At 42.1% G+C, this 16,847-nt stretch overlaps 1 protein-coding gene across 1 annotated transcript; it reads right to left on the bottom strand.

Moving 5' to 3' along the window:
- Positions 1 to 469: 469 nt before the first annotated feature.
- egfl7 (EGF-like-domain, multiple 7) lies at positions 470 to 13,562 on the bottom strand. The gene is made up of 9 exons (XM_031317531.2): positions 13,349 to 13,562; positions 9,058 to 9,351; positions 8,330 to 8,452; positions 7,219 to 7,331; positions 5,881 to 5,976; positions 5,534 to 5,728; positions 3,520 to 3,596; positions 2,990 to 3,143; positions 470 to 950 (listed from the first exon to the last, which is right to left on the bottom strand). Exons 2-9 carry the CDS (start codon positions 9,135 to 9,137, stop codon positions 931 to 933), a joined length of 858 nt encoding a protein of 285 aa, XP_031173391.1. The 5' UTR covers positions 9,138 to 9,351; positions 13,349 to 13,562; the 3' UTR covers positions 470 to 930.
- Between the last annotated feature and the right edge of the window lie 3,285 nt (positions 13,563 to 16,847).

The following is a 16,847-nucleotide window of genomic DNA, read 5'->3' as shown; positions in this document are numbered from 1 at the left end:
CATGTGCGACTCCCAACAAAGATGGAACAGAAGTGAGATGCCTCTCTGTAGCTAAAACAGAGAGCTCAACACACAGGGTGAAAAGAGGAGCTGCAGCAATGTGCAGTTCAACAAAAATGTGGTGTATTTTGAAATTTAAACCATGTAAATCTATTCTGATCTAACCTCTAAATACAGTTATGAACCTGAAAATGAGCATAATATGAGTACTTTGAAATTTAAAATGCAGGGCTTTTACTTGTAATTTAGTTTTTTCACAATGCGGTATTGATACTTTTACTTAAGTAAAGGATCTGAACATCTTGCTTCACCACTAAATAAAGTACATATATAGGAGAGGCCAGCAGGAGAAAGCCAGTGTTACGTTAGCTTAAAACAGTTTGTCCAATCTTAAATCTGCAGTGTATACAGGACCATGTATTTGCGTTATATTATTCAGTAATCCTTTTATATAAGTGAGCACACATGGTGTTTTTGATTAAGACTTTTTATTACAAAATGTTACAAAACTAGGTAAAAAATGTCTATTGGAGCACTGAGAAATAACTAGACGTAATCATAATTTAAATAGATAAATACAGATGTCCCACAGCTGCACTGATGCAAAACAAACACAGAAACAAAGTGGCCAATTTTGACCCTTGACCCTCAGGGGGTTCGATTCAGATGTTACAGGGATGATGTAATGCTGAAACTGACCCTGCCACAGGTTGTTGTTACAAAATCAAGATATTTGACAGTGATTAAACATGAAAAGTAAATTAAGCTGTTGAGAAATAGTTAAAATCACAGATGACGATTTGTGCGTCGATTGCATCACCAAGGCTGTTTCTGCTTTCTGCCGTCCACTTTCTTACAAACAACGGCCATCTTGGTGCGTCCAGTCTCTGGCAGGTTTGTGTTATTAACTTCATGGGAGATGTCTGGTGGCTAATTCTCCTGGCAAGAACCTACAGGGGAGAAGAGAGGAAAGAGTTACTACAGTGTATTGGCTATTTGCCATTACATTAAAAAACAAACAAAGTTTATGCAGGTATAATTACATTGATGTGATTGATGTGCTTTAAAATTGTAACCTGATTTTAAAGACATGAATAATAAAATGGTAAACACAAGCTTGGTTTGATAGACATCTTTACTGTTCTTTACACTGTACATGCTGCGTAGTATTCATCATTTTCACTGGAACAAGCAGTCACTATTAAAGCTTTAGTACATAACTTTTTGATAGTAATGAACGTCCGTTACATTCAAGCCATTGCCAAATTAGTTACTACAAAGTAGGGATGTCCAGATCCGATCACATGATCGGAAATCGGGCCCGATCACGTGGTTTCAGACTCGATCGGAATCAGACGTTACCTCCCGATCAGGACTCGGATATATATGTATATATATTGTCATTGTTTTTTAACACATCTATAGTTATGCGGTGGCACAGAGTTAGACCCTTTTGACTCCACACAGAAACAGCAACGCATGCGGCATGACATCACTTTGTTGCAGAGACGCTATTGGTTAAATGCCAGCAAAGTAGAACACGGAAGCAGCTTGAAGCGGAAAGCGCGAGTATGTCTGCGGTCTGGAGGTATTCTAAAGTTGATGACAACAACATTGCCACAGCAAACTGTGAGATATGTGACAGAAATGCTCTGTTTGTTAACAGAGTTGTTGAATGTTAAAATAAGGTGAATTAAATAAAAAATAAGGAACATCCTGGATCTGTTTTTTCGCTCTTCTTTATTCTTTTTTTTTATATTATAGAAGTATCGGATCGGGACTCGGTATCGGTAGATACTCAAAATCAAATGACTCGGACTCGAGGGCAAAAAAACCTGATCGTGACATCCCTACTACAAAGCTAATTAAGACTATCAGTTCCACACAACTCTGTATTTCTCAGTATGGCTGTGTTCAGAAGATTGTGGCGTCCGGCGACTTTCCCGCGCAGAAGCTCGAGTGAAGATAATTACCTCTTCTAAAGAGTCCATCATGTTTTTTTTAATCCTCCGTGTCCTCCTTGGTTATTAGCAACTGCGTGGAGGAGGGGTGGGGTCTGTGCGCGATCACGGAAGGCTTGTATCATGTGGACACGCCGACAGTTTTGTTGTCATTACTTAGAATTCCTCATGGGGGAGACAGAAACTACACACTATAGCTTAAAGCACTGGACAGTGTGTCAAAAGGCCACGCCCTCAGTCACTAACAATCTCTCTGTTGCCACAACTGGGCATGTGCAAGAAGCTGCAGGTTTGTGCTCCAGTCAGCACCTCCACAGGGAGTTGAAAGTTTGTTGACAGTGGTAATTAAAGCAAATAATCATAAAATGTTAATATATTGCACCTTTTTTTTTTGCTTGTGGCTGTAGGGATGGCAATGTCGGTCTGTTGGGTCAGTAGACTATTTAGGTCTAGACTGAAATTGGCTTTGCAACTATTGGATGGATTGCTCTAACATTTTGGGCCATTTTTGACATTCATGGTTCCCAGATGATGAATGCTACCAACTTTGGTGATTGCCTGAAATTTTCTTCTAACACCACCAGGAGGATATTTGTGGCACATGCTGACGTTAGCATTCAGCTCAAAGCACCACCGCTGTGGTTCAAACACAGCCTCACAGAGCTGCTAGCATGGCTGTAGACTTGTAGTCTTGTTATCTTTGCTTTAATTAGGTTATGATTTAAGAGCAAATGTATCGTTTGACTTATTGTTCGTTCTGCTTTGATTATATCAGCGAACTTACTTAGCCAAAAAGGTTATTGTGTTACCGGCACAAGATTTTATTATGTTATTAGATTTTTATTAATACATTTTATTTTATTACATTATGAACAATTGTTACTTTTGGACTTTTGCGTGGTCTTTTTGAAGAAGTTAAAAAATTGTTTCTGCTTTCCTGGGACGCAAAGTTCCAGTGGTGTTCGACTAAATGTTGTCCCCCCCCCCCCCCCTTTAAGTGCTTTCAACTATGAACAATGGTGACTCACATGTGCCGATTCGCTCCTCCAGAAAGCCAATCTGCTCGCTAAGGGAGTCGATGCGGTCTAGCTGCTGGAAGGAGTGGGACAGTAAGGTGGTTTTGTCCGACCAGCCCTCGTCCAGCGACAGCGGGAAGAAGGGGGCCAACACCAACTGCAGCTTCTGCACAGAGGGCGAAAACGGAGGAAAACTGAGGTGAACAAAAAAAAAAAAAAAAATCCTCCAGAAAAGGACTATTACTCACCTAGTAAAAAGAATAATAGCATAATTAAACTTGAACTGCTAATCTTCATTTACTCTTTCTGCTTGTTTCACTAAACAGAGGCAGGATTCTAAAAAAAAACTAAAAACATAACACATCTTAAAAGCCATTGTGTAGGTCTGGCATTTCAAAGAATCTTTTGTTCAGGGATTAAATAGCAGCTAGGATTTTATATCATACAAAGACCAGAGGTGTTCCTGGTGAGTAGGGCTGGGAGGCATCAGAGGGTATGTGGCTTGTATTTGTATGTGTTTGAACATGTGTTGGATGGTGTACCTTTTCCAGGAGCTCTACTCTGTTCTTCAGGCTCTGTACCTCCTCCGTCACATTCTCCCCCTGGCTGAAACTTCCACCTGCAGAAACCATACAAACACAGACAATGTACATCAGGAGGACGGTGACTGCCGCTTTGGAAATTAGTGGAAAATGAGCGAGATGGGGCAGGAGAGAAGGGTAAGGGGCGTGGATCTAAGGCGTGAGCAAAGCGTGTTTAATCCTCTCTCTCTCAGATCTAAAGTTTATATCTCAGACGATTCCTTCGAGCATCCTGCCCTCATCAATCCCTCTCCTTGAATGATTCATGGCCACTACAACGTCTCTGAACTACAAACCAGGAAGAGGGTTGCAGAGCTGCAGGGAGGCCGGGGGATTTTAGAGCACAGGAGGGAATCATGAATATGGGAACAGCCGAAAAAAAAAAAAAAGCCGATACACAAGCTGAAAGAGAGGTCACCAGAAATAGACGAGTGCTCATTCATCCCTCCTGTGAACATGCATCGGTTACGGGGAAGTGTCTGTCCAGCTCCATCCAAAAGGGGAATGTCCCTGGAGCACGCGGGACCCAGATCGGGATGCAAAATTAGGGACCCCTGCTTTATGGCTGCGCTTTGGCAGACAGAGCTCGAGCGGTTCAATCTCTCCCAGATGTGGTCCATTACTGAGACAAGAATGAGTTCAGAAACAGGGTGAGGTGGAGGAGGAGGAAAAAGGGGGCTGGCGATGACCCCCAGCAGACAGGGATGATGGAGCTGGAATGAGAATACAAGTGTTGGCCAAGAGCACAGTGAGAAAGAAAGACAGAGGGGAGAAAAAAAGGAAGATGGAGAGACACAAACGTGCTCCAACACTCCTCCGCAGCAGCTTGGCAGAGTCTGAGCGATGGTGGAAAGTATGAGCATTTAAACCTGGGTTTATGTTTTGTGATCTCCATCAACATCCCTCTGACGTGTGCATATGAGCAGATAATGGAATGCAATCTCTGAAGTAAATCTAATCTTTGCTGGTCTTGCATTTTTGCATCCGAGAGCTGAGCAGGAAAACTGAACACGCTCCCACAAATAACCCATCCGTCGCTTCCACAAAGTAAAATCTGTCATATTTTGACTTCTCACCCCCCCCTTCACGAGTTTCTTAAGTCTCTTTGCTGACTCTGCAATACTAGCAGGACTCTCGCGTGGAGTCATGGGAGTGAACCGTCTCATTTTAGCTGAGCAGTTCCATATTTTGAGGCCTTCTTTTCTACAGAAACACTGATAAATTGTTTGGGAGTTTGGAGCGGAGCCCGAGAAAAATTGGCAATCTCACATTTACATGAGAGATATTTCATTGTCTGATAAGCACATGAGACAATATCCCCTTTAGATTTACAGTTTGGTGACTCACAAAAAGCCCAAAAGATAGGAAGATTTGGGAGAAATCTGGAAAAGGTAAGTCTTCTTTAAGGTTTCATGTTGCATAAATTCCCCGAAAAAAGCAATAACGCTGACACAAAACAGAAAGGAATGTCCTGGGGTCAACTACTACATTTGTAGACATGGAGGGGGGGGGGGGGGGTTATTATTTTGTTGCTAAGATACAGGAAGCACACACAAACGAAAATCAACTTTTTCATGGTAAGAGACAACATTGCAACATTTTTAAGGGACTTAAATGGAGTGTGCGGGATAAAAATATGTCTGTATTAGCATGGGAGCTCTATTACAGTCAGATGTTTGCTTTACTCGCAGGACTCCTAGGAGTCAACTGAGTCATTTTCAAAGACCAACGGGTCCCATTCTCACCGCACGGGGCCAGACCACAGGACATCTGTCTGGCGTCGGCACCAGTCGCAGTGCATTATTACTCACGGTACGAGTTGAGAGTGGCATAGCGCGTACCAAAAGTAATAATGGACCGCGAAGCTGGCTATTGTTTCTTTTCTTCTGTGCTCCACACACTTTGCTGCTGCAAGAAAACACAAAATGATACTACAGGGCGCACGCACACACACTCTCCTATGCTGCTCATTTACCCGCATCAATGTGACCACCCACTGTTGCCTGGGTGGGAGGAGGAGTAGGAGGAGGAGGAGGAGGAGGAGGAAGGCTTTGACAGGAACGGCCATCTCCTGTAAGCCTGAAGCCGTCTCTGCACGCACATCGATAGCTGCCAGCTGTGTTCACGCATTCCTGGGCGCACGGCTGCCGCTCGCTACACTCATCCACATCTAACAGGAAACAAAGAAAGGGGTATGTGTGTGAATATGCCCACAGAGAGACTAGTGTGATTGTTCAGGTTGGTGCAGGTTAGTGTATGTCTGTGTGTGTGTGTGTGTGTGTGTGTGTGTGTGTGTGTGTGTGTGTGTGTGTGTGTGTTTACCTGTTTGGCATTGGTGCCCCGTCCAGCCTAGCAGACAAGCACACTGGTTGGGTCTCAAGCAGGTACCTCCATTCCCACAGGGTTGTCCACACACAGCTGTAAGAGACATTTAAAGGAATGATTCAGCATTTTGGGAAATATGCTATATGCCATATTTGCTTTTTTTGACAAGAGTTAGATGAGAATATCGAAAGCACTCTTATGTGTGTATGCTAATATGAAGCTATAGTCAGATGATGGTCAGCTTAGTATAGCACAGAGACTGGAGGCAGGGGGAAACAGCTAGGCTGTCTGTCCAAAATCAGCCTACCAGCAACCCTAAATGTCCATGTTATATTTCTATTTGTTTAAGCCGTACAAAAACTAAAGTGTAAACACAGAAAGTTGTTGTTTTATGGGGAGTGCTGGACTATTTCTTGGCAGTGACTTTGTGTTGTGGTTGCATGGTTGCACGGTTGCATCCGGCCAAGAAATAGTCCAGCACATACAGTAGCCACCCATGAAACCATGACTTGTCTTGTTCTTCTTACACTTTTGGTTTTCTTGCTGCCTTTTAAAAACAATCTTTCTTTTATCGTCAGATATTGCTAGGCTAGCTGTTTCCCCCTGCTTCCAGTCTTTATGCTAAGCTAAGCTAACTGTCTCCTGGTTGTAGCTTTTATAATGAAACGTACAAGCATGAGCGTTTTTGTTACTCTCGGCGAGAAAGTGAATATGCATGTTTCCTTTAAAGTGCTCATATTATGCTTTTTGGCTTTTCCCCTTTCCTTTATTGTGTTATATATCTTTTTTGTGCTCGTTATAGGTTTACAAAGTGAAAAAGCCCAAAGTCCACCCCAAAGGCACTTACCATCTCCATCAGAAAACACTGTTCACAAACTGCTCCAAACAGTTCTATTGTAGTCCAGCCTTTACTTCTGTGACAAACGTGTGTTACTATGTAACACACGTTATAATGCTCACCTAGCTGCTAGCATGGCATGCCCTCATACTCTGCTTCTGACTGGCTAGTAGTCCTTACCTAGCTACTGCGCATGTGCGACTCCCAACAAAGATGGAACAGAAGTGAGATGTCTCACTCTGTAGTTAAAACATGGAGCTCATCACACAGGGTGAAAAGAGGAGCTGCAGCAATGTGCAGTACAACAAAAATATGGTGTTTTTTGAAAATTAAACCATGTAAACCTATTCTGATATAACCTCTAAATACAATTATGAACCTGAAAATGAGCATAATATGAGCACTTTAACATTTTAAAAGCTTTTTTTCAGTCAGCAGATGCAGGTAGTACAGGTACGAATCTACACATAAACCCATCACATGTCCCTCCAGGTTACCTTGGTTGCAGTTGTGAGAGTGAAATCTCCGCCAGCCCGGGCAGCACTCTGAGTAGAAATGAGAAGGAGGTGCTGCTCTGCTCACCTGCCGGTACGCCACTGAGTACACCGTCCTGTGGAGACAAAAGGCAGACACCCACGGTTAGGGATTCCTGGTTATTCATAATGCTGTCATCGCCCTCATGTGTATATTTGAGCCGGTCTAGTATCTTTTCATGTTCTGTCAGACCGAAAGAACGCTGATGAGGGAATGGGTATTTGGTTGGATACAGAAACCACGGACCACTGATTTCCAAGAGTGTGTCAGAGATGACACAGGGATGGAGGGAGGGAGCGAGGGGGCAGGAGAAGAGATGCAAAGTCGAAATTATGAGACTCTGGTATGGTCGGTTTCGCAAGGAGAGATACCAGGTGATAAACTGAGGCAAAAGCTAAAGAACTAAAACAAACAACGAGAGAGGATTAAACCATTTAAGTAAGGATTTACTTACAGGATTAGAAGGCCTGTAATTAGCTAAGGCCTGCCCACATAATGAGCAAAAAAAATTAAAAATCCTAAGTGAAATTTGGTGGTGAGGAAAGAGTTAAAAAAAAAAAGAAGATTAAAATGGAGGGTACGTAAGGAGGGGGGACTAGAAAGCATCAGAGCTGGAGAGATTGAGAGCGCGTAAGTATGGAGGGAGACGCAGTCCAAAATAAACACGGTTGCGGTCTCTCTGGGGCAGGCGGTTCAAGTCCCGTAGTTACAAAAAGTACTCGATATTTAGATTCCCCCCAAAATATGTGCCATCATGACCCAGTTCTGTGTAAAACATGTATTTGTGTGTGTGTGGGAGAAAGTCTAGCTCTATTTATGACTCCACTTCTAACCCTTTCCCTTCCTAAACATGTCAAGCATTGTTTACCCCTTTATGAAATAAAGTAAATCTTGTGATGGCTTAATTCCAATGCTGTTCTGACACTGGCTCTGACCCGAGTCCTCGTGTACAGGCTGGACTGTGGGGCTCAGCTGGTGTTCGCCACAACAGAAGCTGAAGACATCTGATTGTGTTGTTATTTGTTGAGGAGTGTGTTTGAGGAGTGTGTGTTGTGCCGGCAGACGGAGTCTCACTTGTATGTGCTGCAGAGGCGATGCCCCTGACACAGAGTGATGAAGGGCTTGTGCACCGGCTGGACGTATGACTCTGTTGCCATGGCAACGCTGTGACGGAGATCTCGGCCACAAACCCTCCTCCTGCGAAAGGGAGAAATGAGATCCAACGTTAAAAACTTGAAATGGAGCTTATTGGCTTTAAACAGCATCTGAGCTGGTTTTAGATGCATATACGTAGTTTCCACAGAGATATTTAGGCTCTACGTGGCTCCCATCTGATTCAGAAAGCTTGAAAAACTCCACATTAGGAGCCTCAAGGTTTCTGTTTGTCACCACAAGTTGGCGTACAGCCTAATTGCTCCTGACTGACCCGTGTAATCACTCCTGAATGTGTCAGAGCTAAGAGTTGATCTCTGACCTCTTTGACTCCACTTGACCCTTTGGTTTGGCGTTTGGTTTATTTTGGTCTTTTTGCAAATCAACTGAAAATGACAAGATGAGCCTGCAGACTCCCCCAGAGTGCCGTGCGTCTTATAGTCTGGGACATAAGGGTGGAGCTTTGGTCCCTGAGAGAGTGCACTCTTAAATGTTTAAATGTCATTCGGCCAATTTTTTGTACATTCACAGTGGGTGAGAATGCCACTCAAACAAACTGAAGCTGAAGTGGACATCTGTAGCTATACGGACCACACTGATCAAATGACAGGCCATAATAAACACAGGAAGAGTATTAAGTCAGCTGTTACCCGTGGTGAGCGAAGAACTGCGGAGTGCCCATCACATGAAGGATGAAGAGGGAGGAGGAGAGAAGCAGCGTTTGGTACATTGTCTTCCTCTTTCCCACGTTCCCTTGCTCGGTCTCTCACACTCTTCTCTGTGCCAGTCGGAGGGAGGGAGGAAGAGAGGAGGATGAAGAGGGAGGGAGGGAGGAAGAGAGGAGGATGAAGAGGGAGGGAGGGAGGGAGGGAGGGGTCGCAGATCGCAGCCAAAGTCTCCTCACGCTGGACGTGTACGTTTTCCTCCTGGATGACTCCAGCTACCTGCAATGCGAGGACATCGGAGATAATCATGTATTAAAACAGAGATTCAGCAATTTGTTTGATAAGTTGTCATTTTCACTTTTTTCATATTCAAACGTTTTACATCATGAAATGTTTATTTTTAACATTCCTGACTATTATTTTTCTCATAGACTGAGTGCGTTTCCCGGTGAGGAGTGATTTTCAAGATCATAAAACAGAGTGCAGTCGAGGGGGGTGATGTCGCATTTTTGGGGTAGTACGTCTAAAACGCTGTTTTATGACAAGCAGTAAAGACTCAACCTATGTGATGTTTGTGCTTTAAAGTGAAGGGTTAGGGACTCCAACAGTAAATCACTTGTTGCTAGCACACAGACAGCCAACAAAAGCAGGCATCTATACATTACACTATGTACTGTATATATACAGTCCTGAGTTCTTGTGGACAAAGTAGGTTGAACTCTCTCCGACCTGCACCTGCACGGACTCGTGAGACTATAACACAAAACCCAGAGCAAAGGGACTAAGAACTCTCCCTTCACAGAAATGTTCACTCATCCCTTCACACCATTTTTGGATTATTACATACTGTACAGGATTAAAGAATGGTGAAGCAGTTCCAGAGTGCATGACAGTCAGCTTGGACCTGTTCCTTCCTGCTACGATCCTATTCTAGAGGCACTTTTTTTTAACAGACCAGATACTAAACCCATGGGAAATCTCTAACGGGGCTTTAAAGCCAGCCAGCTGAGATCGTAGGTTACGGGACCGTATCCTGCAGGAGTCTTCAGTTATCCCGGGGGGGCGGGCGGACGATGCTAAGACTCAGTTGACAGCTTGCATGTCTCTCTGATCCCCCGCTGGCTTCACGCCCAGAGACAGGACACGCACATCTAAAGCCTGTGTTCATTCACAAATCAGAGCAGCGGGTCTGACTTTAAGTGCAGTAGGGGGCCACTTTGAGGACAACATGTGCACACGCGTGGCAGTAAAGCATCATTACATTACCGATGAGGAAGGTGCTGCAAAGTAGAAACGCTTGTCCAAAAAGTTTTTACTACTTGGGTGTGTTAGAGAAGATATGATTGGTTTTGGATAATAGCTTGTTAAGATGTTATGGGAGGCTATTAAATATATATTTTTTTTTAAATCATTCTTTCTTTGGGATGCATAAAGTACATTACCAACATTCTACACAAAGAATATGCAACTCACTCTGCATAAATGAAATGGTAGATAGCTAAATTATGGATGCAAGACTTATATTAAACATTAAATTATTCAGAACAGATCTCATTTTGAAAAGCTGCCCTTTGAATACAATACCATTCATGAATATACAAATAATGCCTGTAATAGGTTGCATAATATCTGCATCATGTTATTTTCAAAACGTAATAAGTTCTGGCCTACTGGCTGACACATTAAGGAGTAAACTGGACCGGACGCCTTTCTTACATTCGCCACGAGAGGGCGCTGTTTTACAGCACTCTACAGATCCGCGGATCACTGATTGAAGAGCTACATCCTTCACTCAGAGCACCATCTCTAGAACTCTCAGATACACGCACGCAGAGTCGCACGCTCACGCATTAAACGGATGACGCCACATATTGGGAAATAAACGCACAGAAAACCAACAATGAACAACAAGACGAGGTGCTCAAGCAAGCAAGCCAATAGCCTACCAAGGGCGCATGCATGGATACAGAAATAATCACAAACCGTGCAAATGTACAATCAGCTTTTCTAAAAAATAATAATCCACCGCAAAAAGACACAGTCCTAAACTGCAGAAAGTGGAGAAACGCCCGCGGCTTGAACACATGTAGTCCCGTTAGGCCTATATTCCGCTAGTGAGTTGTTAAAAAGTCCAGTGATGAAACTCGGCATACTAGTGAGGTTTCTCCTGCAGCTCAGACTGTCAGGGAGCATGGGGGGTGATGGTAGGACCTCCTCCCACTCCTCTAGCTGGGTGTCCCGGTGCTCAGACTGCCTGCACTACGGGGACCCGTGTGTGACGTCACTGCACGGGTTAGTAGACTTTTTCATAAACTTAACATTGCATATATTGCTAACTTATAGGTTTTATCTGGAAAATTGTACTTGCATGAGTGCAAAAGAATTATGCAATTTCACTTCTTTTCATGTGAATTTAAGGAATATAATAAGTCTCTCAAACTTACACTTCTATTAAGACACTAAAAAGAGTAATGATCTTTTAGGAGAATAGTGTATTTTGTTTTGTCTCTATATTGTATTATTTATATTGTTTAATCATCTCCCCTCTTCATACTTTGTTTTTTGTTATTAATACTATTGTCTGAAATGTGTATCTATATTTGAATGTATTTTTTCCATAAAGTTGTGAAAACTTTATTGAACTTTTTCATTCATAATTACTACTACTACTATTACTGATACACTTCTCCCAAGCTGTTTAGTGTGTAACTGGCGGGTAGAGAGACCCTGCAGTATGACGTGTTTTATGGCGGCAGCTGGTATAATTAAAGGGTCGGTTCACAATGTTTCAACTCTGTCTTAAAACAATATTCAGGTATGCTACTAATATCAGCATTGAAACAGATTTTGGGTGCTGCCATCATTATCCCTGCTGGCCATTTCTTCCTAACATGCTTCCAATGTGAGTGACAAAACCTGAGGTTTCAGCAGTCTGAGTTTGTCGAGTTGTGGGTATTTCCCAGTAAGTTTTTTGTCTTTTTAGTATGGAACTCCCACTTATTACATAAGACAGTGTTTCCTTGATATGTTTCAGTGGAAGCATTGTAACATAAAGCGGGAATTTTGTACTAAAAAGACTGCAATTTTGGAATACATCCTTGATTTGGCTAACTCAGACTGCTGAAGCATCATATTAGCTTTAGATAAACTTAATAAGGAATAAGTAAGGGCTGTGGATGTTGTCGCCAATCACTTGTGCGCATTACGAACGGATCTCATAATGGCCTGTGTGGACAAGAGTAATGATTACAGCAAGCACAACCGGTTTCAATGTTCATGTGCACCTGACTTTTCTTTTAAAACAGATTTTTTGGAAATGATCCTATAATTCATTGTCAAAGGAGAACTGAAGAAACCGGGAGCCAGTAGGGTATAGGAAGTTATAAAGAAAAACAAAATGTTGATTGGGGTCAGGTTTTTTTAGTCTTAGTAAATCCCAAATCATTCAACTTGGTGTCTTTTGCAAATGACTATTTTCTAAATAAATTAGGTTAATAATTAAAAATAATAAAATTGTTATATTTAAAACCAAATTTTTATTAGAAATAATAGCAATTAGGATCTTTAATTGTGTTTTTTCTACTTTTAATAAATTCTGCCAACACTAGTATGCAGATCCCTTTCCACTGAAGCTAGGTGAAGTCAATTTGTTCAATATTTGACTAGCCTATAATAATGAATAAAGATAATATTAAGCCAAAAAGAAGAAGAAAAATAAGTATTACTGTATTTGTGTCATGCTCTAGACTACTAATGTAGACAGCATATTCTACATGGCCACAGTTTCCTTTTAAGAAATCATCACGAGTCATGGACCTTATATTTTATTAGCAATTTACCAGTTTTTAGAGGTACAGTATGGAAGTCACTAATGGGCATGAGAAAAAGTCACATATCCCCAAAATGACAGGCACTGTGAAACATTGTACTGCTCCACTGTTATAGTCAAACAGACACTGTGCAATAGCATGCACATAAAACCAACTCTGTTATTCATGCATTAGTTAGCCTATTACTTTGCACGACCTGTAACCCTACAGTAGCTACAGTAACAATCTGACCCGCATAGCTATAAAGATTGTTGTCCAGCTCTTGTATGCATGTAAGTTATATTTGCTTAGCTTGTTGTTTAGCTGTAGCCTATGTCTGCATTTGTATCCTTCTGTAAATGTGTTCTCTGTGTGTAAGTATATTGAGAGCTAATGCTAAAAAATGTTTAAAGTCACATTTGTACAAGACCACGGGCCTTTGAAAATGTGTAGCTACACAACCTTACCTTCGCAGTAGGGGGTCATCAGGTGCGTGTGCGCGCGCAGGCTGAGCGGCGGCCATGGGCACGAGCCGCCGCACCAACGTATTAGAGGACTCTTCCATGCTGCCAGTTTCTTTTAAAGCTCGGCTCGGTGGGGTTTTTTTAAATAAAAACCTCGCGGTTAATTCGAGGTGCTCCCTGTGAGTCGACCGGCCACAAATGAAATGTCTTCGGGCGTTTTTCAGTTGCTTTTTATGCAGAGTTTCCTGTGGAACGCAGGAATTGGATGGACAATCCCAAACCGGAATTCCTGTGAGTGTTTGGCGCTGATAAAACCCCTCTCCTGCACAAACACTCTCCATCCTGCTCAAACCGCTTCGCGGATCTGATTTTGAAGCATTTCTGTGTTCCCATTGTGGTGCAGGCATCTTGAAGTAGGCCTTCTCACCTCATGGCCTTCTGCTGCCTTTCCAGTCCAGAGAAAAACACAGGAATCATCAGTACTGGAAGGTTATTTTGTACTGAACATTACACTTAGGTTAATATAACACCACCCAACTTAACTGCTATTTCAAATGTAAGCTGAGGGCACAATGGCAGCTCATATAGGCTCGATCATGTTTACAGTGGTTGGGTCACTGTGAGATCAAATCTGTCAAATTGCAGCTTGTTAAAGCCAAATAAGATAAGAAAGAAGTTTTCGTTTTCCTCCTTCTGCTTGTGTGCTTCTGTTGTAGCTCAATGGGAGGAATGGTAAATCTGTACTTGTCACTCATTCACGCTATAGTAATGTGTAGCCTATATGAGGCAGTTTGGTGACTTGTAAAACACATGCTCAAGCTTTTAAAAAATGTTTGTGTTGATCCTGAAATGAGCCTGTGACAGATTTATTCAATTTATTTCTTCATGTGGTTCTCCTTGTGTACTTCTTCTTCTTAAAAAAAAAAAAAAAATCATCTAAAGCAGTTTTGGGATTGAGAAAACAATGTTACAACAAGGTCCATTTAATAATGATGTGGCGAACAGAGCAGCTGCTAAATGAACCTTGTGGTTCTTTGTACTTTAACTGTACTTTAAACCTCAAATTTTAAATCTATTGTCCTCCCTGAATTCCTTGGCCCGATGAAGACTTTACAGAATTGAAACATTTTAGTAATTAAGCAGTAAAATAACCCAGAATTCCTGCTCACTTTAGTCACGATTTGGTCCTCAGACCCTCACAGTGTGCTAGGTTTTTTGCAGAAGTTTATGATCTGACGTGCCGGTCCATTAGACTTTGTTGGGTGCAAGAACTTGGTATTACATTTGAACTATCAAATGACCTCTTATGATGCCCGCTTTTTTCATGTCTCCTAGCCTTGTAAGGGTTTTGTCTCTTCGGATGGGGTGGTCGTGCCTGGCTTCAGATGGAGTAGCTATTGTAAGCCTTTCGGTAGTGATACAGTAGATGACATCATGTATTAAGACAGACATTGAAGATGAACTTGACTGAGATCAGTCTGACAACCAGGACTTATTTGTCATTCTAAGCATGTGCAGAACCGGACCATACATTTACACAGTTAAATCTGCATGCACATGTGCACACACTCAAGGTGTGTGTGTGTGTGTGTGTGTGTGTGTGTGTTTCAGAGGGCATGAACCAGCACTCTACTCAAATGGAACTGAGCATGGACTGCTTCTACCTTAAATTTATGATAAGAAATTACTGAATTGTTTTTTCAATTGCTGAAGAGTTTTTTAGCTTTAAGCCTTCTGTCAGTGTTCATTTAAGTGCCTATAAAAACTAAATGTATGATCTGACCCTCCCTGAATACAAAGAAGTATTTTCTCTGCGATAACAAATAGGCTACGTGCTGAGGCACCATGGGAACACTTCAGTTTGGGGTCGCAGGTGATTCGACCACATACCGTCAAGGCTGATCACTCAGAGGGGGCGCATTAGAATATAGGATGCAAAATCAGTGTGGGCTTGTTTGTGAATGTGCTGGTGTATGTGTGTGTGTTTGTGTGTGTGTGTAAGCTTGTGTAAGAGAGACCGAAGTGGGAGGGTATTTCTTTTTAAGGAACTCTTTTCATTCTTTGAAATCAAGACTTGGCCGACACAAGCAAAGTTTTGCAGTCTGTGTTCCAGATTTGTCCCAGAGAAGATGCGGGAGGGGGAGGAAACTGAAGCAAAGCAGCACTTCCTTTTTGAGAGGAAACAGGAAAAGACTGCGGGAGCGAGATTCTGGAGGCTGCTCCCTTGGAACAATAAAAATTTCACTTTGACAGGAAACGGATCTGCGTCAAAGAGGGCCTGAATTTTTTTTGCTAAAGGGCTGTAGCGTTGACCCTGGATGGGGCATGAACAAGAGGGCAGCTGTGCCCAACAATAACTCTAAAAAAGTAAAAATTTGGAGTACGTGCAATACATTTTAACATAGATTTCAAGTATGTAGATTGGTGTGGAAGGGATACATCTGTATGAATGCGTAGAAGGCGAGTAACATCCACACCTTTCCAATAAATGTGAGAGGGAAAGCTAGAGGACATAATCCAGATTTTAATACCTCCATGTACAATAGTCTGTGTACAGGAAGGAGGGCTTTTGTTGTGTGTGTGTGTGTGTGTGTGTGTGTGTGTGTGTGTGTGTGTGTGTGTGTGTGTGTGTGTGTGTGTGTGTGTGTGTGTGTGTGTGTGTGTGTGTGTGTGTGTGTGTGTGTGTGTGTGTGTGTGTGTGTGAGACGCTTTGATTGATCACTTCAGCTCACAGACATACCAATCTTCGGGATAAGAGAGCTTCACTCTGGTCTGGTTTATTCCTCTGGCAGGAGGCTAGTAGAATATAAAGGGAAAAAAAACAATATTGAATGTGTTGGTTTAACCATGAGCCTTCAGAGCACCTTCACTGCTCCTTGGTAAAGTTTCTACAAGTCTTTTTTAGCTCTAATCGAGGGATTTGCGTCATTGTCGTATTCATCAAACCACTCCGTGAGCCCACATGGCCGGAGTGAGTGGAAGCATCTGCATTGTTTTATGTTTTCCATTCTAGTTTTTCCTTTAAATTGTCACCCCTCTGTATACTGTATAGTCATGTCAAGTACATATTACTGTATTTATACAGTATAGCCCAAAACCACAAATGTGCCTTAAAGAGCTTCACAATCTGTACAACATATGATGCCCTCTATCCTTAGACCATTGCTATCCATAAAGGACAAACTCCTCCAAAAAAAACCTTAAAGAGAAAACAAACGGAAAAACCAGAGGAAGAGCAAAAGTGGAGGGATCCCTTTATCAGGACGGACATTCGACAAGTGTCATATACAGAGTAGACAGATGACAACAATACAATATATAACTTTACAAAACAAGTAATATATGGCACATAATAGAAACAACTTAAACTGAAATTCAAATTCAATTAAATCAGTATATACTTCAGAAATATTACAAAAAATATATTACAGAAATAGCACCCCCACCAGTGGGTGTAAATGTTTGGTACCAACTGACAATGTAATTACTTGTACAGTAATTT

Source organism: Sander lucioperca, chromosome 14 (genome assembly GCF_008315115.2).
Source record: "Sander lucioperca isolate FBNREF2018 chromosome 14, SLUC_FBN_1.2, whole genome shotgun sequence".
NCBI classification, from domain to species: Eukaryota; Metazoa; Chordata; class Actinopteri; order Perciformes; family Percidae; genus Sander; species Sander lucioperca.
Note: the sequence above shows the minus strand (reverse complement) of the source record. Positions and strands in the feature narration are given on the sequence as shown.

What these genes read in the sequence shown, in the direction of transcription:
- egfl7 (XM_031317531.2), bottom strand. Translation starts at nt 9,137, where the DNA reads ATGTACCAAACGCTGCTTCTCTCCTCCTCCCTCTTCATCCTTCATGTG. An exon ending in CAGTTCTTCGCTCACCACGG is followed by an intron (nt 8,453 to 9,057) that starts GTAACAGCTGAC and finishes TCCCTTTCGCAG; the next exon opens with GAGGAGGGTTTGTGGCCGAG. An exon ending in GGAGGAGCGAATCGGCACAT is followed by an intron (nt 951 to 2,989) that starts GTGAGTCACCAT and finishes TCTCCCCTGTAG; the next exon opens with GTTCTTGCCAGGAGAATTAG.